This window comes from Scleropages formosus, chromosome 10 (assembly GCF_900964775.1).
Source record: "Scleropages formosus chromosome 10, fSclFor1.1, whole genome shotgun sequence".
NCBI classification, from domain to species: Eukaryota; Metazoa; Chordata; class Actinopteri; order Osteoglossiformes; family Osteoglossidae; genus Scleropages; species Scleropages formosus.
This window is the reverse complement of record NC_041815.1, coordinates 29,582,894-29,606,413: the sequence shown is the minus strand read 5'-3', so window position 1 is coordinate 29,606,413 and position 23,520 is coordinate 29,582,894. Positions and strand designations below refer to the sequence as shown.

Here is a 23,520-nt window from a genome sequence, read left to right as displayed (position 1 = left end):
CACACAGGATCTTGGTTTTAGTTTTTCCTTTATAGTCTTTAGGAACTGAGTGCCGCCCAAGTCAGATACAGCCAAGTTTCACCCTTAATCAAAAATCCAGGATCCAAACCACACAAATGGCAAACAACAGAACACAGCTGGACAAACACACCTCATCGTAGTGCACTTCAGCGTAAAGCACTCTGTCATAACACAGCTGGACAGTAAGACAAGACACTGGAATGGCACAGCATTGGAACACAAATAAAAAGGCAAATGACAGGCGGAGTAAAATGCACAATGAAGATATTCTCATCCCCTGGCGATCTCACACACACACACACACACACACACACACACACACACACACACACACACACACACACACACACACACACACACACGGAATCCTGCTGTTTTCTGTGATGGAGGGGCTTGGGGAAGCTGCGGGTTGCTGGCAGGCTCTTTGAAGCAGGGGACAATGGGAGCGAACACTCAACGGCCTCATCTGGCATTTAAAGGCTTTTACACTTCAAGTTTCAATCTTCCACTTGCACATTAAATATATGTATGCAGTTATGTACACGTGTCTACGTGTGCAGTGAACCCACCCCCACGGACGTGAACCCCCGAGCCCGGTTGCTACCCAGACAGAGGCGAAGTGACCTCGGAGAGCCAAGGCAAAGCAAGGGACGGGGCAGCAGCGAGTGGCTTTGACAGCAAACGGCGAACACGGCGCGTCAATTAACACGTCTCGTCAGATGGGCACGTTACACACGGCTAAAGGCTTCGGGTGTTTCTTTAGGAAACGGGCGTTAATGTGGTCAGTCAACCGCGTGACTCAGGAGATCGAACTCGGGCTCAAGCAGAAAGACGTTGCAATGACTGGACTGGTTAACGTCACATGAGCGGCAGAGACCCCTAAACACCTTCGCTAGTTGAGTCATTTGGCCTGAACTTCCGGAATTCCGCGACATCGACGTCTTCCAGGTTCACCAGCACACGACCCCGGAGTTTGACACCGTCCCGTACGGAGCGGTCGACGCAGAGACGCCGTCAGAAGTGCAGACCAACTGACAACGCTGAGAAACAACATCGTCTTTGGCAAAAAGCAGTTAAAATGAGAAGCTTTTTAACGTGATCAAAAACAAAAACAAAACAAAACAAAACAAAAAAGAAAACAGGGAAAAATCTGCAGACTTTTAAGCAAACAAAAGGCAGGCAGCCCAGCTGAGCACTTCCTGTGAGGTCACTTCCTGCGCAGTCACAGTGGTCTTCCTCTGTTTCGGGAAGCTGAGGTTGTAAACGGAGCACGAAGCCAGGGGGATACAGAAGCACGGAAACGAGGGCAGGGGGCCCACTAGGGTACTACGTCCCCCGGTTCAGCAGAGCGATGAAGGAGCGGAGGCCCAAGGGGCGCGGGGGGGCGGGACCACGGCCGACTCCACCACAGAGCAGCCAGACCCAAACCCGACGGCTCGCTCCTCCTGCTCCGACACAATCCAGCGCTTGGAGGGAGCTGGGCCCCGCCCTCCTCAGTGTCCTCCTCCCCCTACCACACCTCGCAGTGGTGGCCGGGGTTCATGGGCGAGCCGACGGCGCAACCGAAGTGCTGAGCGAAGTCCGGCGAGTTGGAGAGCGTGCCGATGACACGGTACCGAGGAGGGCTGTGGGGGTCTGTCATGAGCCCCTCGTGGGCGCTCTCTGGAGTTCGCACGGAGCACCACACCTGTGGAGAAAGCACACAGGGTGCACGACGTGATCACGATACAGCTGAAGGGCTTTAGAAAGAGCGTGCGGATGAAAGCCGGCCGTGACCCCGCCCACGAAGCTTGACACCTTAACTGTGATGCCTCACCTGGGCGAAGCCCACGAAGAAGAGCTGGTCATTGGTGAGACCCAGAGCCGGCAGACGCTTCTCCTCCCCGTTGGCCTTCACCCACGACTTGTAGGCCTGTGAAGACACCACCGTGAGGGTAAGGAGACGGCTCCCGTTTGTCAGGTTCCACACTGCACGTGCTCCCCACCGCTCTTACGTGATACGCCGCCTTTAGGCCTCCGTTGTCCGCCATGTTCTCCCCAAGCGTCTGCCGCCCATTGATGTGTTCGCCGTTGATGCTGTACTGGGAGTACTGGTCCACCATGCACTCGGTGCGGTTCTTGAAGGCCTCCACGGATGCGTTCTGCCACCAGGGTCGCAGCATCCCGTCCTTGTCGTACTCTCGTCCTGAGGGGGCGGGCCGAAGACAGGAGCTCAGCGCAAACACACGAGCGAGGCAAAACCGCGGCCCCACACGCAGCCACACACACACACACACACACACACACACACACACGCGCCCACTGACCCTGGTCGTCGAAAGCATGGGTGAGCTCGTGCCCCATCACCACTCCGATCCCCCCGAAGTTCAGCGCCCTGCGAGTGGAGAGACACGGGTCACCGGGACGCTGGGCCAGCAGACAGGAGCACAGCACGTGGGATGGGTGGAGAACTCACTTGGGATGATCCCGAGCATAGAAGGGAGCCTGCAGGATTCCAGCCGGGAACACGATGCCGTTCTTGGTGGGCATGTAGTAAGCATTGACAGTGGGGGGGGTCATACTCCATCTAGGAGGACGCACACAGCAACCCGTTTAAGCATATTTTGCCAACTATTTTGCTCACGTTTTTCACAAGAAACACACACATTTTCTGAACCTCTTGTCCCATATGGGGTTGCGGGGAACCGGAGCCTAACCCGGTAACACAGGGCGTAAGGCTGGAGGGGGAGAGGACACACCCAGGACGGGACGCCAGTCCATCGCAAAGCACCCCAAGCGGGACTCGAACCCCAGACCCACCAGAGAGCAGGACCCGGTCCAACCCGCTGCACCACCGTGCCCCCCTAAGAAACATACAGTTTCATCCATTTACACGGCTGAGTCTAACTCAAACTCAAATTCCCCTCAAAGATTTACAACACGGTCTTTTCCGGGACTTCAGGTGCCAACCTGTCAGCTACAAATTAACATGCGCATTTATTCATTGAGCAAATGCTTTTACCCAAAGCGACGCACAACACCGAGTGAACAAAAGTGCATCAACAACCGAGGGAGAAATACACACAGAGACAGAGGATTCACAAAGTACAGTCACTTGGTCCAGTACCACATCCTACCCCCACACACATCCGCTTCCCTCAGCTGATGAGGTCTACTTCTCGCCGTCCGCCTCCACGCTACCAAAAAGCTCTTTTGGGTACACTGAGGTCTTTCACCACGGTGCCCCCTGCTGCTTGGACATGGACAGGACAGCAAAGACTCACTGGTCCCGGTTGGGTGGCTTGCGCAGCTGATCCGACATCACTCGGGCAGAGAAGTTGTAGAAGTTGAGCATATTCTGGAAGAAATTGTCCTCGGTGACCTCGTACTGCAGGGGGTTGAGAGAGAGAGAAAGAAAGAAAACAAAAAACACATCCCCTGACCTGTGAGCCCCCAGACCTTCAACAGCACTTCACAGGTGCTCGAAGAGTAAATGACAGTGTGGAAGGGCAGCTTTTGTGGAGCAGCCGTGTGCGTTCCGCTTACTCCATCATACACGTCGTCCAGCTCCTTGTTCTCCAAAATGAAGTCTGGGAAGCCGATCATGTCATAAATGGCATCAGCCTGCAATGGAGAAAAAAACCAAATAAATTCATGTAACACTGGGTAGATAAACACTTATAGTTCCGAATGCCTTACAACACACACTCACACTCACCTTCTCCTTGGCTGCTTCGCGTGTCTGTTTGTCCATCCAGGTCAGTTTGTCCAGAGCTTCCTTGAATGCTGAGCGAATCTCATTGATCATCTCTTCAGCCTGATAACGCGAGCAAGACAATCCGAGAAACAAAAAGGTGTGCGTGCGTGTGTGTGTCGCGTGCATGCTCCACGTTACACACTACGCGAGTTGTTCACTCACAATCTCCTTGCTGTGCTTGTCAAACGTGGCCTTGACAAAAAGTGCTCCCAGAGCGAAGCCCAGAGTGTCGTCCGTGTTTCCGATGCACGTCTGCCAGCGGGGTGTGCAGGACTGGGGGACAGACCACAGAGTCCGATCGGAACCAAGTCGGAGCCGGATCGCAACCAGGGCGGCTGCTGCCACGTCAGAGCGCGCTCTCGGACGGGACCTCCTGGAGACGATCCCTCACCTTCTTGGTGCCATAAAGGCTCTCCAGCAGCTTGTCCTGGGCGTTCTCGAAGCGCTGGTCCAGACTGGACACGCCCTTCTGCACCAGGTTCCACATCATGTAGTTGTTGAGAAGACTGAGGGACAAGAGGGACGTGAGGAAGAGCGGCGCTCCAGCCCGAACAGGGATGCCGACCTAGACGCCGCCGGGCGGTTCACCTGCGGTCCGTGCGGTTGATGAGGTCGGACACCTGCTGCAGATACTCCTTGGCGTAGACCACCACCGGCTCCGTGTCGTTCAGCTCCAGAGGGGCCAATACAGCTGAGAGGTAGTCCAGCCAATCCACCGTCGGGGCCCAAAGCTAAAGGGTCAGAGGTCACACACGCACACAAACACACTAGGAGTCACTGCTGTGCTGTGGAATCTCACGCAAAGCTGAAGTCGAAGGCCTGAAAGAAGTTTAGGTCGTTGGTACAAGAAACGTCGGGACAGTCAAGATGCCCCACGGGTAAAAGAGCCTGTTAGAACCCTTCGATCGTCGTGTCCTCCTCCACCACTGGTTGGCGGAACATTAAGAGAGGAAAAGGGGATAAAGAAACGCGATTAACAGTAATCCAGGTGTCTGACTCCTTTAGCAGAGCTGGGTAGTAATGACTTTCATCGACTCCCTTACTTGTACTTCTGTACTTTTGTGCAAAGGTAGGAAATATATGTTTCAAGTGCCACAGATTTGTGCTACTTTTTTCCTTTTTAGCAACAGTATCACAATCGTACAACAATTTTGCTGCACAGAAAACTTTTCATAAAGTTTTATGCAACATTCTTGCTGGTCTTTACCAAGGATGCCAGTAATTCGACGGAACTGTATCCATCCAACTCGCTACAGCGACTTAATATTGGAAGCTCACAGAATGTGACTAACCAGCTTATTAGCTAGAAGATTGTGGACTTTTATTTGTCCTGCATCTAATTCATTAGTTTGTCTCATTTTACTGAAACAGCACATTCAATTTATTGAAAATATATACAGATACATTTGAGTTAAAACTTGATATCTGAGCTATTAACATTGTTGGTGGCGCAGAACTAGGAAAAAATGCAAATATGATCATAAAGGGGACGATGCAAATTTACGTAGCTTTCGGAAGATCAAGAGAGAAGAGACGAGCTTTGAGATCCTTCTGGAATGCTGGATCCTCGACAGCCAAGTACATTTTTCTCGAAGACACCTTTCGTTTATTTACTTGAGTAACAGATTTTTGAAAGTAACACTACTCTTACAGTACTTACTTGCTCTGTTTGTGACAACCCTCCCCATCCCTGTGCACGAGCGCCACGGCACCCGCTGGGATACAGAGGAAAAGCGCACAGGTTTCCGTGGATACGGCGCGACCGACGGTTTCCACACACCTGCAGCTCAGCGATTGTGAGCTTGTGGTAAATCTTCTCTTCGTCGCGCCGCTCATCTTGCGGGACCGTGATGTTGGCGAGGGCCGTCTCGAAGTCCAGGATCTGCTGCATCTGGGCTTGGGTGGAATTCCTGTCCCCCCCCAACAGCCAGCCTAGCTCCACCATGTACTCCAGGTATGCCTTCAGTACCTAACAGGAGCCCAAAGTCAGGGTTGAACACACGCCCACACGTGCTCGCACATGCACACGCACACGCACGCCTCACCTTTTCATTGGCTGTCCTGTTCAGGTAATAGTCCCGAGAAGGCAGGAAGAGCCCTGACTGGTCCACCTAAGGCAGGAGTGGGGCGAGACACAGCTGAGCACAGAAGCGATGCGTTCATCTCCAATATAAGGCAGTAATTCTGTAGATGAACGGGACCAGGATTTGGGCCACAGAGCAGCATACATACATTTCCTGCACAACCACTGACACAGCTGGCGTGACACACTCTGCACCCCCAGACCTCACCTGGATCACGTTGCTGTTGGAGCTCTTCGGATCCACGCTGACTCCCACAGAGAAAAACGGCTGAGCTCTGTATGGTCCAGACACGGTCTTCAGAGCTTCCATGAAGTTGTCTTTGTCCCAGGAGCCCGTGATGTTCCAGCCGCCGATCTGCAGGGACCAAGCGGAGCTCTGCTCAGGATCCACAGCAGAGCTGAAAGGGCTTCCGAGACCTCGCTGCCTAAAGAGTCCCTGTAGAACTACTTCCAGCATTTCTTCTTGTTCAGGAGAAGAACTGAATTTGGATTTTGCACACCACCTAAGAAACGAGTGTGTCGACCATGCGGTCCTCTTTTCAGTTACAGTCTCACTTTGCTGCGTCAAGTTCTCGGCCTCCATCAGCCCTTGTTTGCCGTTTGCAGCTGTAATCTCACGTCCCTGTTCGTCAACTCGTCACTGCGTGTCAGTTCATTTGTGCCGTTTTCATTGACTTCTTTTGTCTTTACGGTTCTCTGTTTTTTGCATTAAAGGTTGAAGTGATGCATAAATGCTGAGTCTCACACGTTCGTATATTTTGGGGCTCGGCAACGTGAAACGGTTCGCTGCTGAGACGAATGGTAATAACGCCACTGATTTATGACTGGATGAACGTGATGAAGGAACAGAGTCAGAGAGATGGATGGACGGACGGACGGACGCACAGACAGACAGGGAGAGAGATGGAGAGACGAGGACCGGGCGGACAGACACACCTTGTTGATGAGATCGATCAGTGGCTGCGCACCCAGCTCCTCGATGCGCTGCTCATTCAGGCAGGACAAGTAGTACTGCTGAGTCTTCCTCTCAGCCTCGCTGCTGGAGTTAAAGGTGCCGTTCTCTGGGGGGGAGGGAGGGAGGTTGAGATGCATGAAGTCACCGAAATCCCTGTCACTGGAACTGCAGGTGGGGTGGGTTAATGCGAGGCCGACGGAGTGCGTTTGCGGCCTTCTCTCGGCAATGCGTCGCACTATATTATTCCACCAAATCACCGTCATCTCTCACAGCTGTTTTGAATTAGATATCATAACCCCTGTATGTGAAGACGTCCTGGAGAAAGAGCACGAAGAGACAAAGAAGGAGGGGGAAGGCAGCGAAATAAAAAGAGAAGCAGCACGCAGCCCGGCAGTAAATCACACCGGTGCCAAACACGGACGTGAAATATTCAGCACCAACGTAGCCATTCATGTGTGTTTAAACTGTGCAATTTCAGCGAACAGCTCGACTGAGGCTGATTAATGAGAACATCAGTTTGAAGAACCAGCGCACATGGGCACCTGGCTGCTGCTCCGGGGTCCAGCGTCCTCGTTCACAAACGCAGCACTGAGCGCGTGAACGTGGGTCGTAAGCTGAACGGCGACACCGAACCCCCTGGAGGAGGGAACGACCTCACGACTGCAGGCCGAAAAGACCGAGCGACCGTGCGCAACGTGCAGGAGCGCAGCCGAGACGCGAGAAACTGCTGAGCTTCCGGGGGCCAAGGCAGAGAGCAGAGCAGCAACGGCGCCCCCTATGGGAACAGCTTTGCTCACCCAGCAGGTGCTTCAGCACAGCCTGGTTCTGGTCCCAGATGCTGTTGAAGGTGCTCCAGCGAGACCTCCCGTCGGGTAGCGGGTTCTTACGGACCCAGCCCCCGCACGCATACTGGTAGAAGTCCTGGCAGGGGTCAGCTTGGGGGTCCAGGGCCTCGATGATCTTACCCGCCACGGTGACGCAAGCCTCCGTCAGGCACAGGGTGCGGGCAGGGTCTGCAGGGGATGAAGGACAGAAGGAACAGAGCGAGCCATGATTTACCATACTTAGTGGTACCGAGCCACGGAGTGGCTAAAAGGCTCACTTGCACCTTTTGGGAGATCTAAAAGCTCACCTGTGCTGCAGCGAACCCCCAGTGCCAACACGCAGCCAAACAAGGCCAGCAAGGAGGCGACAAGCAGACCCGAGAGAACGACCTCCAGCTGAGTCCTTTGGCCCAGTGTCCCCAGGAGCTGGATGCCCCCTTTCCGGAACCCCACCTGCACAGGAACCCATCATTGTTTTCCACATGAGGCTGTTACTGCGGCGAGACGGAACAGATTCGGCTCCACCTCGAGGTCCAACGTGAACCGCCAGCTCCACCTGGTTTCATTTGTGCGCTTGAGTGCCGGTCATAAAAACTGGGAGAGCAGACTAGTAACTCAAGTCAAATGTGTTTAAACAGCTGTAAATAAGTGTGCTGTAATGTTTTCTGCACAGAACATTTGTTAATGTGACCCAGCTGCCAGCGAAGATCTCGCGACCGCGGTCAGAGAAACACAACCGCTATCGGCCCGGATCAGCAGACCCTCGGTGCCGTTTTCAACGTTCTCTGTGATCTTTACATTCATCAACGCTTTCCAGGACCTTCAGAAGCAGCGGAGCCCGGGACATACTTTTCCGTATTAGAGACGAGACAAATAACTTGTTTGTTAATTGGCAAAATGGCCGTACTGCAAACAATAAAACGCAATAATTTGACTATCCAAACGAAAGCTTTATTATATGGCACACGGACCTCCACGCTGTCCGGAGAGATGGCTCCGTCCGCTGGGATGTCAGCCACCTCATCCTCCTCAAAAGTTGCACGCTTGTAGTTGGACATCTGCAGAGAGAGCACAAAACAAGAGGGTTTTCGGTCAGCTCAGCTCCCAACTGAGGAGATGCACCGAACGGAAGGTGCGAGACGGGACTATCGCACACGTCCACAAAAGCCATCCATGGGGCAGTCTGCATCAGCTGGGACTGGAAAGAAAGACAGACTCGCAGATCCATCCGGTGCTCCAGCCCTCCCTTGGAGACAGAGCTGCCATCCCCCTGGCCGACCGGATCCGCGTCCCTCCCTCAGCTCTCCCACATTGACCTTAAACAGCAGGCAAGTCAGATGTTTCCTCCAGAGACCTGGCCTGATGGAAATCCGAGCTGAAGCTCCCGCACCTGGGTGGCTGCGGCCCGTCCTCACTCACAGGACCGCAGACGTGGAGATTCGGAGTCGGAACGACTGGAAGAGACCTCCCTGATCCAGAGCACGTAATCACACAGCTGTGGGGGCAAAGGGGCGGGTGGACAGCGAATGGGAACCTGCAGGAGAGGATGAGGAGTTGAGGAAGGCACACCCAGAACTGCGGAGGTACCGCTGCCCAGCGACCGTCGCCCGGTGAGGGACACCGAGGGAGAGGTGTGCCATCGTTTTCCCGACGCGATGTCTCACGGATGGTTTAAAGCCCATCGGGGTGCTGATGTTTACACCGGGCGGCGGGGAGGGGAGGGGTGGGGAAGAGTGGGGAAACGAGGGGGCGGACAGAGACTGTCCGTCTGACAAAAACCAGGTCCTTTCCTCTTCCCAGCTCCACACGTCACTGTCCGGACGTATTCGGTGCGCGAGTGAGGACTGCAAAGCCCGCAGCAGCGTAGACAATGTGTTGCGCCTCGCTCTCCGACTCGCCTCCCCGGCGCGAGACGTGGTGGAGCTCCCTCGGCACGCAGCCACCTCTCTGCGCACACATGCGCTGGTTTCCATGACAACCTTGCGCCCGCAGCCACGTGACCCCGTCCACTCATCTGTAAACTGTTTACAGGCCTAGCAGGAGTCAGCAAGCCTGGTCCTCGCAGGTCCAGGGTTTGACGCCTGTTGTTCCGGCCGAACCCTTCGGTACCTGTCCCCGATCGGCATTTTCCTCGATTGCTCGGCATGCGCCCCCCACCCCCACCCCATCTGGCCTGCCTGTTTAGCTACTCCTCCAAGCTCCAGACGCACACACAAAAAGACAAAGATTCAATTTGAGACCTTGTTTGTGCCTGGCAGACATCGCAGATCCTTTTCTCCAGCGGTCCCCAAAAGTTTTTGGTGGCAACCCTAAATGCTGCTACATGCATCGCTAATGACCAGTCACATGACCAGTTATTTATTCATATAGTTTCATTGAATTAACTGCTACTACATAATGACATTCTAAGAGCTGCTAATTGGACAAGATGGAAAAAAAATTCAAAAATTTATACGAGACTATCAGACAACAAAAAAATCGCAGCAGTCACCTCCATGACACTATAGTGTAAGCTGACGGAGACGGGGCTGCGGCTATCGCATGAGGCTCATGCCCTGTTGGCAGCAAAGGGGCCAGGCTACGTTCTGGCGGAAAAAAGGAAGGAGGACCGGTTGCGCAGATACGTAGGACGTCACAGAGTAATAAACGTGAACGCCTGCACGCTACACCAGTCTTTTTTCATCGTCACTCGTCAGTCCACACTGCTTCCGACTGCTTGCGCAGACGTACAGTGGTGCCAGAAGTGGGATATGCCACGCATCATACAGTATGTGCTGTCCCATCCGCTGCAAGTAAAGATCTTTTATTAAGATCATTTTGTGGGTGAGCTCTGCTAAAATTAGACCGCCATCGATAATACTGCACGCAGAAAAGAATGCTTTTTCACAACAGGCTCCTTGCTGGGATGTTTGACGCACGAATATTGGATGCAAACGGACTCTTGCGTAATCAAGTCTACTGTACGTGGACACTATATTATTCACAATAATCCCTCAAATTATTCTAGTAAAGCAATCCACTTACTATACAGAAAGTCTTTTTTTGAGACCCTCCCCCGAGGCTCTGAAACACCCTCGCTACCCTCATGTTGGTCCTGACCATGGGTTTGGGAACCGCTGCTTTTAGCGTGCGACAGATCGTCGCTTATGCTCGAACTTTGTGGGAGTGGGAGTTTGTGTGGTCGTGCGAGGGTGTGTCCGTGAGCCTCCGTTCAGGGCACCGAGAGGAAGGGAGCGGCTTTTCCGAGAGGAGAAACTTTCCCTGAGCGGAACGGCCTGTTTGAAGTGGTTTCCTGCTGAGTGTTTTTCAAAGGAAGCGGCATCATGGCAGCAGCCAGGGACGGGCCACCGGTACGAGAAGGCACACGGAGGAGATACACCCAGGGAGGGAGGGAGGTACATACATCCACATGTGTTCCCACACACACACACACACACACACACACACACACACACACACACACAAACGGACTCCCGTAGATACACGTTTCCGCACGCACCCCCAAGTCCAGCACATGCACCCACTTGGAAACGTGTAAACACACACATTCCTGCTATGCACAATACTGCAATAGCTTCACACCGACTGTAAAATATGGAGAGGAGAACTCGCTTTCAGTGCGTCCGCATCTCCGTGAAACACCGAGGGGATGCAATGGAAAGAACGGCGCCCCCTGCGGAACGAACCCTGGCTGCCCTCGCCACCGCCCAGAACAAAACAAACTGATACAGTGACATGCAGCACACACCAGTATACACATCAGCACCGCACGCATCATTATACAAACGGCGAATAATGACACACACCAGTGTACAAACAGAGTAACGCTCTAAGATACCCTATCCCTGGTGAAAAAGGCAGCGTGGCCATGCCACGAGCGCGGCACCCGGAGCCGGGATGCGAAGGAAGGAGAGGAAGATGCGGCACCAGGTGCCGACCTTCCACATCACCGCACGTCTCTCAGCGCTCCATCTGCTACCCAGCACGCACCCCTCTCCACGAAATGAAAGTAAACAACGAGGACTGTTCCCCGGGAGACAAACTGACAGAGAGCAGGAGAGACTCGGGGGCTCAGAAACATCATAATAGTTCTGATAAAGAGCGAGAGGAGAGAAAAGGCAGAGGGGGCTGGGAGGAGGCAAGAGGAGGACAATGGACGAAACGCAATGAAACGCGCCAGACAGCGAGGGCTTCAAGGAAAGGGTTTGTTTAAACCAGATGGTCCTCCTTACATACAAGCTGTACGTTTCAAAAGAGCACACAGAGAGAGAGAGACGGGGAGTGCGGAGTGGGGAGCGGGGGAGGGGTGGGAAAACGGGAAGTCGAGAGGCTTTTCTTTATGCACCTTTCTCTCAACCATCTTCACACTCGGTCTTACTTTAAATGTTATGGAAATTCATGTACTACTACAACAGCAATCCCTGCGTGCGTTAGAACCAAAACGCACTCTTCTCTGTTCCGGTCGCGATGCCACGCCAAACTCCCGCAGTCCGGGAGATCCGCGGAGGGCCAAACGCGCACAAAGACGCGGGCGTGAGGACGGGGCCGGGCGGAAGGGCTCGTAAAGCCTTCGCTCCGGATCCCCCCGTCGGAGACGCTCCGCTCTCGGCGCTCCCGCAAAAACATGCTGGGTCATCAAAGGAGGAGGGCGCGAGGCCGTCCCGCTAGGTGGCGCTGCCCTCCGCGAGCGCAGCAGAGCATAGAGAAGGCCACTGTTGTTGTGGCACAAAGGGACATTCTCTTCTGCTGACTGAAATATGGTCCGATTTAGTGAGACACTCGAGCGAGAACAGCACGGGCACGGGGGACGAGAGGGACACGGGGGGGGACGCTTACAGCGGGGGCCCTCGCTTGAGCACCTTACGTAAGAGCGCAGGGGAGCGTTGAGGGCCGGAGGGTGGCGGCTTCTTTTTGTAAATGAGGAGCAGCTCTGTGTGTGAGGGACAGAGAAACAACAACAACACTGTACCGAAAACAGAGAAGTCATGAAGTCTCTCCCTCTCTCTCTCCCTCTCTCTCTCCCTCTCTCCTGTTTTTACCCTGCCGTCCTACTGCACCCCCCCCCCATACACATTAAGTGTTGTGACGGAGGATGGTGGGGGGAGGTTGGGGGTGCGCGCTGGGACAGCACGGTGACGTCAGGACCATCAAGGTCACTCCACCAAGTCCAACACAGCAGGGGGAGGGAAAGAAGAAAGGAGGGAGGACAGAAAGAAGGCCGAACAGAGTGTGGGAAAGGGTCGGGAGAGGAAGAGGACGAGGACCTGTTAGGGCACAGACACGGAGACATGGAGACGCAGCAGGACACGGAGGGACACACGGGACACCTGACTATGATGAACAAAGTGGATGATAAACCCTCATTTTCTGCAGATAATTTACAGCAGGGGGCGCAGTAGTTAGAGCTGCTGCCTCTGGACTGGGAGCTCATGGGGTCGAATCCCTCCTCCTCCTGTAGAACCCTTGGTCAAGGCACTTACCTTGAACTGATACAGTAGAAATTACCCAGCTGTATAAATGAGTAATTCAGCAAAACACTAAGTAACTTTGGAGGAAGATGTCAGCTTAATGAACTAATGTAAGTGCACAGAGTCCTGGTCTGTCCCTCTTCCAGAGACACACATCAGTTCATCCATTGTGACTGATGATCATCTTCATTACACACACACACACACACACACACACACACACACACACACACACACACACGGTCCACTACACCACAGTCAACTGACCATCCGACACCGGATGTGTTTCCACCCCCCCGCTGGAGGCCCCCTAGACATCTGATGTCCTCTTCTCAGGCTTGTTTACCGCATCTGATGGGCTCAGGGTGACTGCCAAGAGGTTCTGTTAAGCGAATTTTAGCATGCGCACGCGCACACACACACTCTAGTCATTAATCTAAATTAGGCAATGAAAGCGAGGCCTTCCTTTCTCACCCATCCTGCGTACCTTCACCCTCTCACCTCCTTGGTCCCCTTCAGTCCACCTTTACTCCCCGCATCTGCAGTGCAGAGTTGGCAGAATGTTAAAGACCCAGGGAGGAGATGCAGTGAGACAGAGCAGGTCTCCGGCGGAGAGAGAGGACGCCGAGCGAGGAACACGGCTCCACCTTCCACTGATCTATTTACTCCGGTTTGTGTCTGAGCGTGTGAGTGTCCAACATGGGGAAGACCAGGCCGCGTGCAACGGAACTCCTGCTTCCATGACACAGACAGCCACCGGCAGCTCACACACTCGGAGACATCCTCGGAGCTCCTGCTATCAGCACCATCTCGCGTTCTTACTGTTCGCCGTCCTTCTCCGGTGTCACTCGGGTCCAGATGACCTTTGCGCGACCCTGCCCCGCCCCAGATGGAGACGCAGTCAGGGTGGACAGGAAAGAGCTGCCGACTCCCCAGACTCGCACACCCAGTGGCAGGATGCTGGACTTAATCCCTGACCCCACACAGAGGTCACAGAGAGGTCACACACCATCTCCAGCAGCCCACGGTTTGAGTATTTCAGCTCAGCACAGAGCACCCCCTTCAGGAAACCACTGAACTGGTGGACGCAAACGCTGCTGTGCTACAATGAAACGGCCTTCAGACTCCACACCAAACACGCCCAACCCCGGTACACACGCTACCGTACCGTGGGAAAGGGGGCAGCTGGTAGCGAATTGGTTAGAGCAGCTGCCTTTGGACCCGCAGGTTCGAATCCCACCTCCAAGTGCTGTACCCCTGAACAAGGTACTTGCCCTAAATTGCTCCACTAAAATTGCCCAGCTGTGTAAATTGGTAAATCGTTGTAAGTAGTTTAACATTGTAAGCATCAGCTGAATGCATAAAAGGGAAAGTTTGACTCAACACACCAGATGCAAACTCATCACGAATAACCAAATCGACAGCGATGCCAAGAGCCGTCTTCCAGGTTCCGACAGTCACCGCGATTGCAGTGTCTGGAAGCGTGAGATGTTCCCAAAGGTCTTCGCAGACAGGATCTGCAGAACACACATCACAGTCCTCGCTGACAGGAAGGACCCGAGCTGCTTCTTTCTATCTCTCTCTGAAGTTCTCTTCGTGGTTCTACTCATTGCTGTCTGCTCTTTGCCGCGGTCAGTCGAGTCATTTAAAAAAAAAAAAATAAAATAAATAAATAAAAAAACCCCTTCTGCACTCCTCTCCTGGCTCTCATCCATTCTTCCTTTCAGTCTGATGAGAGTCTGAAAGAAGGAAGTTTTGGCCTTTTGTTTGTCTTTGTCGTGCCAAGCGGGTGCATGTGGCGCATTGGGGGTCTTCAGCTCGGAGATCTCCGTCTCAGTCGGACCCCTGTTCAAGTCCAAGAGTCTCAGGGATACAGAAAAATAAATGTCTGGAAAGTTTTGTCATTCCATCTCATAAATATGACATGTCGTTTAGCTACGAATGGGTTAAAGTGACCATATCTAAATCGGAGATTTGTACTTTGCAATGATTTATTCAACTAAATTCAACAGAAATTCAATTTCCTGTGGTGAACAAATTACTGCCCCTGTGCATTCAACAAAGTAGTGTATTCCGCATTGCTCCCTTTGACAGAAATGATCACGAGAGCATTTTCTGCGAACTATCATATCAACTAACAACGTGATCTTTGGAGCTTTTTCACATTCCCTCCAAGTCCGTTCTACAACATTTAAAATTGGATTTAAATCTAGACTTTGCCTTGGCCATGCCAACAGCCTCCGTTTATTCTTTTTGATTTGTGTGAATTTTGTCCCGTGACATGATGCTCCCACCACCATTTCTTATGTTCGGAAGCAGCGTTTGTTTTGCACCAGAGGTGATGTCTGGCTTTGCTGCCAAGCAAAAACTCCTCTGTCCAGAGCACAATATTCCAGAAGTCACATCCTAAATGCAGGGGATCTACAGCAAATTTTTGATGTGCTTTTATGTATTTTTTTTGTAAGAACAGACTCCTCTTTCTTACTTTTATTTCTGATTTTTGACTCATGTGTGCTGACACTGACTGTGGGAGGAGATGCCTGTAAATTCTTTAATCTTAACCTAGACTACTTTGGAACTTCTGGGAACACGTGGTCCGGATTTAGTAAGAAAGCCTGCTCTTTGTAGATTTTCAATAAACTTGGAACGTTTTCCATTTATACATTAAGTTTTTCCTATAAGAACGATGGACTTGCAGATCCTTTGAAATGGTTGTCATCCATTCCCAGACACATATGCACATTAACACTTTTTCTTTTTGGGTTCTTTGACAGCTCTGCTGACCTTGGCACGATGTATTCTCTCATCAACACGGTCACGGCGCACCAGAGGACAATTATAATGAGTTAATGAAATTATGAAACTAGAGGTGTATTCACCTTTTCCACCCCAGGAAAGTGCATTTCTGCTGAATTTTCCTGAAAAAATAATCGCTAAGTACAAATCCACAATTTTCCGACCAACCAATGTCAGGAACCGCTTGTCCCGAGCAGGGCTGCGGCGAGCTGGAGCCAATGTTGGAAACATAGGGAGCGAAGCCGGAGGGGACGTTAGTCCATCGCAGGGCGCCCCAAGCAGGACTCGAACCCGACCCGCAGGCAAACCCACTGCGCCACCACACCCCGTCAAATCCGCAATGTTATGTGTTAAATGTTAACCCACTAAATGAATATATATACTGTATGAGGCACCCATATGCCTTAGTTAACATATTTCAAACGACAAAGCTATCTCGGAAGCACTTACTTTGTCGGGGTACATTTTCACGGTCTGGTGTCCACAGAGGCTGTGATGGCAAGGGTTGTCATGGAAACGCCACGCCAGAGGAAGGAGAGCACGAGCAACAATGTTCCAGAACACAGAGGGCTTGAGACACCGATGAGAAGCAGGAAAAGGCAAAACTCGTTCATATACAAAATTCCATATGCTCGGAAATCGGAACAGAGGCAGACACCCTTGAGAAGGGTCTCGCGTGTGGTTTACTCTTGTGTTCCCTACACAGATGCACTCTCCTCACACGTACAGCTGCTTTCTTCCACGCACCAGATGGCACCATTAACATCATGTAACCGCCGAATCAAGCCAGAGTTCATTTAGAGAACTGCTGTAACCCTGCTGCCAAATGGCAATTTTGAAAGTGTAAATATGATGTGAAGAGTAGGAAATCATGTAATGAGAAGGAGCAGCTGCAAGATTCGGGGTTAGATGCATATATTCCAAAAAGAGAGGAGGATTACAAGGCTGATATGATCTTACATAATAACCCTCCCTGTGAGTGTGTTCATTCTCTCTCTGCTCTGTTCATATTTTATCGCTCACATATTTACTGTTCACACGACGCTGCTATTCATTCATCGCGTTTTACTGTTCGCATTTAGTGAACAACAACAACAACAACAACAACAACTTCCACTGCCCGTTGTTCACATGATTTTATTGTACATGTTGGCGCGTTCATATCCAGAGCTGATACCTTCTTCCTCACCTCGAGTTAACGGGGTAACAGTTACTCTGTCTGTGTTTCCAACAACTGGCGGGAGAGCAGAGGAGCGCTGTGTGTGTGCGCGTGCGTGCGTGTGTTTGTGTGCGCGTGTGTGCGTGCAATGCCATTCAATGCCCAGTTCTGTCAGAAAGCACACTGACGCGGCACATGCTGAAAGCGCAGGATAAGTCGCGCGCTCTTAACTTAAGGACTTAACTGCTCGTGATCATGTGATGTGGGTATTTTATTCCACGGACGCGAGCCGTTCACACTCACCCTTCAGCTTCACCCTCGGTCACCGGTCACAAGCACATCGCCCACAAAATCGTGTAGCGCAACGACGCCAGGCAGGCGCTGCTCACTCAGGCTGCAGCAGCCCGATCCGTCCGTCAACGCAGAGGCGCACACGCTGACGCTCCACCGCGCGTGGATTTTGAGCGCGACGCGTCCACGGCCTCGCGCGGCGCTCCTCAAGCTTCCGCACGCGACATCGCAAATTGCCCGCCAATTGGGGGCGGGGGCAAAAATACGGGGCAGGTAATAGGTAACAGGCTGCAATTAAGGCTCCCGAGCTGCGTCCGGCGAAGGCGTGGACACACACGCGCGCACACACGCACACGCACACACACACACACCGAGTCGCGAGGGAGGCAGCCGCAGCCGCAGCCGCGCGGGGAGATCGCGCTGCCTCCAGCATCCCGCGCGAGTCAGTCACTCAGTGTGACGCGGGAAGGGGAGAGCGGACCGGGCCGGAGGACACTTACGGTGTTGCGCAGGTCCTGCAGAGCCACGCTCATCGTGCAGAGGCATCGGGCGCGCGGCGGCTCGCGCGCGAGCGACGGGCACTCTCTACCCCCTCGGGGGGCGGCTGCTGTCAGCTCGCGAAGCCATCTCTCTCCTCCCGCTCGGGAGTCGCACAGTAGCCCGCGCGCCCGCGCAACCGGCCGCGTGGCTCCGATCCCAGTCGCGTGAGCGGCTGCGCGTGGAGAGGAAAAGAGAGAGACGCGGCAAAGGACTGAATTGAACGTCCTCACTAAGTAGATAATGCGATCACCGTAATATAATTTAATGCGCCGGGAAACTGCTGGCGCTCTCTCTCTCTCTCTCTCTCTCTCTCTCTCTCTCTCTCTCTCTCTCTCTCTCTCTCTCTCCACCGAGCGAACTCGTGGAGATGCGATGCGTACACCCTGGGTGGGTGAGTCCTCCTGGTGTCTCCACCTTTTGCTGCGCCTAGCCACACCCCCCCCAGACCAGACAAGCCTCCCTGTGCTACACGTTGTGCTGGAGGGGAACCCAGGAGGTGCCCCACCCAGGGCGTGGCGCTCAGGATGCTTCCCAAGATGGAAGGCAACTGGCAGCACGCGTGGTTTGCGCCATACACACATGCCCGGAAGAGCGGGGGACTGGAGTGTGTGAGGTGTGTTAAGTGGGCGGGCCACAGGCTGAAAGACTGCCCAATGGCAAAGGCGCAGAGACAGTTCGGGGAGCAGTGTTTTGGGTGCAGCGAGCAGCTGGAGGGTCGAGATCGCGAAAAGGTCTCGTCGGCTGAGGAGCCGACGTGCGTGACGAAGGGCGTCGAGGGGTTGGGAGTGTGGACGCACGGAGCTCCAGGCAGCACCGACCCAGGGTTCCCCCACCTGTGTGTCCTGACCCTGAGGTGACCTTGGAGGGCATGGAAGTAGATCTCCAGGACATCTTCTGGGGGAGGTCCCACTTCCATTGAGCAGTTGGGTGGAAACCACATCCCACCATTGTTCTGAGTGGTGGAGGTGGAGACCGCGGGGCTGCAGCCGCGGTCTCCGAGGCCCACAGGAGCGTCCCAGCCCAAGCCGGAATTGTTGGCCGTGTCCCTTCCTCACAGATCACGTCCCCAAAACTCTCCTTATCCCTGCCTGCCTCCCTGCTGTCTCCTCGCCCCGTGTCCCTTCCCAAACCCACGCGTGTCAGTTTCCCTGTCCCGGACCGCACGCGTCCTCAGCTCCCTCTGCTCTGAACGTGAGGCGTGATGCTGGGGTGCTCTGGGGAAAAGGGAGGAGCAAGGTGTGTGTCCCATTCCCAGATGGGAGGAGTGTACGAGGTAGGAGCTGAGAAACACACCTCTGGCTCGGCCAAGAAGCAAGGACCGTGTCGTGATGGAGGGGCTGAAGCTTGCCGAAGAAGTTGGATTGTGAGAGGGCTGCTGGACATTAACTTTACTTGTGGCTGAGAGACTTCTGAAGTGTATGGAAATTCAAAGTTCAGGGAAATTTGGTTCTGTTTTCCCATTTCTTGAGAATTCTTTGTTTTTGGTTTTTACTAATAGGACAGAATGCTAATAGATCTGAAAAGTGCACCGTTTCCTGCTCTGCTATGTCAGCGTACACAGCTCCCTCTCCTCAGGGTGGCATGGTGGTTCACGCTGCTGTCTCACAGTGCCCGGACAGCGTGAGAGAAAGTGAGCTCAATCCCCGCTCGGTCTGCGTGGAGTTTGCAGGTTTCTCCCAGGTGCTCTGGTTCCCTCCCACAGTCTGAAAACATGCATTTGGCACCATTGCAGCAGCCTGAGTGAATTTCTCCACGGAGATCAATAAAGTATGATGATGGTGGCAGCAACCTGTGGCTCCAGAGGCAGAGTCCTAATGGCAGTGGGAACACTGCCTTGTGGAAAGTGCTGCTGCGGTAGCCTTTCCGAAACTGTCTCGGACGCAACTCCACTTTCAGCCATATATGGAAATAGTGATAAAAGTAATTACCATTTAGGAAACAGAGATGTGTGTCTGTACATGAATACACTGTCGCGAACAGCCAGTTTAAAAGTAGGCTGATCTATAGCCGTACTGACCGTGATCGATGGGACGGACTGGACCTGCTCTGAAACGCAGACACAGGGAAAGCAATAAGGTCACATTTAAAGCTATTGTCATGCTGACTGATGTTAAAAAACTGCATATACTTTTAATGTATTTATTACTGTAAATCTTACTTCAGCATCCTAAAATTGAGCCTGAGATGTTAGCAGAGGATCCTTGGGAGATTTCTGCTTGCTGACAGCTGAGTAGACAGAGATGCTTAGTAACACACACACACACACACACACACACACACACACACACACACACACACACACACACACACACACACATATTCACAAAGTGCCCGTAGCCATTTTCCAGGACTGCTGCTGGAGTTCATATTCAGTTGTAGTCATGACATCACCAAGGAAATGAACAGAGACGTTGTCATAGTATTTCCATAGCAACAGTGTCTGGAGCTGTGAAGGCCGGAGAGAGATGAGGGGGAGGGATGCATGGTGGGGGATGGAGATGGAGATGCATCAATTGATTGATCTTTACTTACATTAAAGACCTCGCTTTGATGCTGTATTTGTTTTCCAGGCAGCTGGCACCAGTCGCCAGACCGCTGTGCCCAACGCGATCTTTGATGCTGCAGTACAAACACACATGCTAAATATTAACTCCAGACAAAAGTGCACATTTACAGAGAACTTTAATACCTTTTACCACATGTTATGCCCCTAAATTGTACAGTCCAAATGCTAGAAGTAGTTTTCTATTGAAATTTTTGATTTTTCTAGCAGAAATATAATTTGATGCAAATATTATTACCACAAATACATGATTAGGAATTAGGCTTTCAGTTTTCTTCTCTTTCAGGCCTAAGGTCAGTAGTTATCACTGCTGACGCAAACGTTGTGACTGTTGACTGTAATAAAGGTCGGAAAAGAGGCGCGTTAATTGAGAACAGCCCCGCAGAGCTGATTTGTCGCCCTCTGGTGTCCGCAGTGAGAACTGTCCTCACACGGCTTCTGCTCCACTGAAACGATAGGTGGTGGACAAAATAATCAGAATCAGAATCAGAGTCAGAATCAGAACAAGCTTCATTGCCAAGTATGTTCACACATACAAGGAATTTGTCTTGGTGACAGGAACTTCCACAGCACAGACAGAATGACAGTGACAAGACAGATGAGAAGATAAGGGATTAAAAATATATAAAAATATAAAGTACCTAATATACAAAAATAGTCACTAGATACAAATGCAAAGAAGTGTGAGTAAGAGATATGATGTGATAAATAGTTATAAATATAAATATAAATAGTGGAATGGAATAATGGAAACACATAACATATTAGTAGCAAGGACCTAATAAGGAGTGGGACCAGAAGAGCTCCAGTAATTCTCGGAATGCTGTCGTACCAGTCCTCAACCGTTTGTCGTGGGATCTCACACCATTCTTCTAGAAGAAAAGCATCCAGTTAAGATATATGAATGAGGTGGATCTGCTCCACACTGTGCTCTGGAACATCCCATAAAAGTTCAGTTATGTTTAGATCTGGTGGCAGCGGAGGCCATAGCAGCTGTTTGACTTTGTAGCGGTGCTCAGAGAGGCATTCGCAAGAGAGCAATGCTTGCACCATAGGGTGCACCTGGTGCTGTAAAACTACCTCGTATTCGCGAGGTCTTTTGGCTGTCTCCATTTCTTGAGATTTTGTGCTCCTTATACCAGGTTGTGTGTTTGTGTGTGTGGGCCTTGGATTCAAGTGCTTTCCAAATGGCAGCCCTGCTATACATTCCAGCTTTGTGAATCTCAGGATGCACACATTTTGTTGAGACTGGGACGCAGAGATGCTGATTTAATTGTTGTAATTTCGAGGCTCTACTTTTGGGGGATTTGCCAATTATCCTGTTAACTGTCTGCCCCTTCAAATTAATTGCAGTTCCTGTTTGCTGGTGCGAGGGGGGTGCGGTGGCGCAGTGGGTTGGACCACAGTCCTGCTCTCCGGTGAGTCTGGGGTTCGAGTCCAGCTTGGGGTGCCTTGTGATGGACTGGCGTCCCGTCCTGGGTGTGTCCCCTCCCCCTCCGGCCTGACGCCCTGTGTTGCCGGGTAGGCTCCGGTTCCCCGTGACCCCATATGGGACAAGCGGCTCTGAAGATGTGTGTGTGTGTGTGTGTGTGTGTGTGTGTGTGTGTGTGTGTGTTTGCTGGTGCACTTTTGTCCACGTTTGCTGTATGTATATTGTCATTATTTCTGAGACTGTTCCCCTTGACAAACAAAGAAAATGTTCACTCTTTGACTGAAGTTTCTGTAATTCAGGTACCAACTATAGTAGTTGTAGTTTTGAAAAGTCTGTCACTTTGACAAGTCACCTGTCAACATGCTAACTGTCAGACCTCTTTTGTAGCTCTGACACACACACACACACACACACAGCTAACTGACAGTGAACCTAATATTCACTTTTGCAGCTGCATTTGTAATTGTGATTTAGTTACTTCAAAGTTAAACTCCTGAACTCCTTTACTACGCAGTGTTTTCATTATTTTGTAAATCTGCATTTGAAGAATATTGCCTGAATACTTTTGTATATGACTTTTTAATATGACCTCAGAGTAAATAACATTAGACGAGGTTGTTAATTCTATGCACATGATGTGCGTTTCGCACACAGGTCCACGCGCTACCAGGAACTAAAAATTCGAACAGATCAGCGCTGCAACGAGGGGGTCAATAGGGGTTTTGTCGCCATCCTGTGGCCGATATTGATATTGCAGCTAAATGACAAACTGCACTGCACTGCACTGTACTGTACTGTACTGCATCATGTCTTATTGTCAAGACAGAAGGTCCAACGTTTAATTTTACACTTTTGTGATGGACATTAGGCTTTTCTGACTTGCCTGTTCACTTGAGTACACATCACTTCACACATAGCAGTCAGAACTTTATTATTCAATGAGCTATTAATGTCAACAACAATTTTTAAAACCTGTCCTTGAACTGCTGTGTGTGACAAATTTCCTAGCTCATCAACTGCTGGTTGACCTTTACATTTAACATATAAATAACAGATTGCCCTTCAGATTTAGCATAAAGATATTGAAATATGAGTGTAACATCTCAAACAGCTCATTTAAAAGTAAACTATTTTTAAATACATTGGCTCATTATGTTACAAACCTTTGAGTCATTTGAAGACAAAAAAACAGCTCCCAGTATATATACGTATATTTATTGAAAACAGTATTTTCATGCATTTTCAAGATGGGATAAATTGCACAATTATGGGGATTTAATTGGAATTTCAGATGAGAGTATTTTTAATTTGCCATCATTTTAATTTTTAGCTCAATGTAAATGAAAAAGTTTAGATGTACCAAGTGTTATTTATTATAACTATAGCCAAGATTTTTTATAGAACTTTAATAATTAAATTGAAGGATGTCTATTAATAAAATTTTTATTGAGTACATAGGCAGCAAAGTGGAAAGTGGCCTGAAGCTGATGAACCCCAGATATGTTTATGTGTTCTATCAGGATTGAATAGGATGTTGTGGAGCTGTATGTTTATTTTCAATGACAATGAAGTTGTACTCTAGAGTCAATAGTCAATAGTAAAAATTACACTGCAGTTGACTGGTACCCCACCTTGGCTCCTTTTCTTTCTGA

At 51.3% G+C, this 23,520-nt stretch overlaps 1 protein-coding gene across 7 annotated transcripts; it reads right to left on the bottom strand.

Annotated features, from left to right (window-relative positions):
- Positions 1 to 14: 14 nt before the first annotated feature.
- On the bottom strand, positions 15 to 20,423 carry ece2b (endothelin converting enzyme 2b). Of its 7 annotated transcripts, none has more exons than XM_029255257.1 (19): positions 20,406 to 20,423; positions 8,591 to 8,677; positions 7,928 to 8,072; positions 7,593 to 7,808; positions 6,777 to 6,901; positions 6,049 to 6,195; positions 5,803 to 5,868; positions 5,538 to 5,726; positions 4,346 to 4,488; positions 4,149 to 4,263; positions 3,920 to 4,030; positions 3,719 to 3,817; positions 3,547 to 3,624; positions 3,285 to 3,388; positions 2,477 to 2,587; positions 2,328 to 2,395; positions 2,016 to 2,206; positions 1,838 to 1,933; positions 15 to 1,708 (listed from the first exon to the last, which is right to left on the bottom strand). In XM_029255257.1, the coding sequence occupies exons 2-19, from the start codon at positions 8,675 to 8,677 to the stop codon at positions 1,532 to 1,534; spliced, it is 2,268 nt and encodes a 755-aa protein (XP_029111090.1). In that variant the 5' UTR covers positions 20,406 to 20,423; the 3' UTR covers positions 15 to 1,531. The 7 variants fall into 7 exon arrangements, with proteins under 7 accessions (XP_029111090.1, XP_029111085.1, XP_029111088.1 ...); XM_029255252.1 differs by lacking the exon at positions 20,406 to 20,423 and adding an exon at positions 17,834 to 18,001; XM_029255255.1 differs by lacking the exon at positions 20,406 to 20,423 and adding an exon at positions 17,346 to 17,715.
- Between the last annotated feature and the right edge of the window lie 3,097 nt (positions 20,424 to 23,520).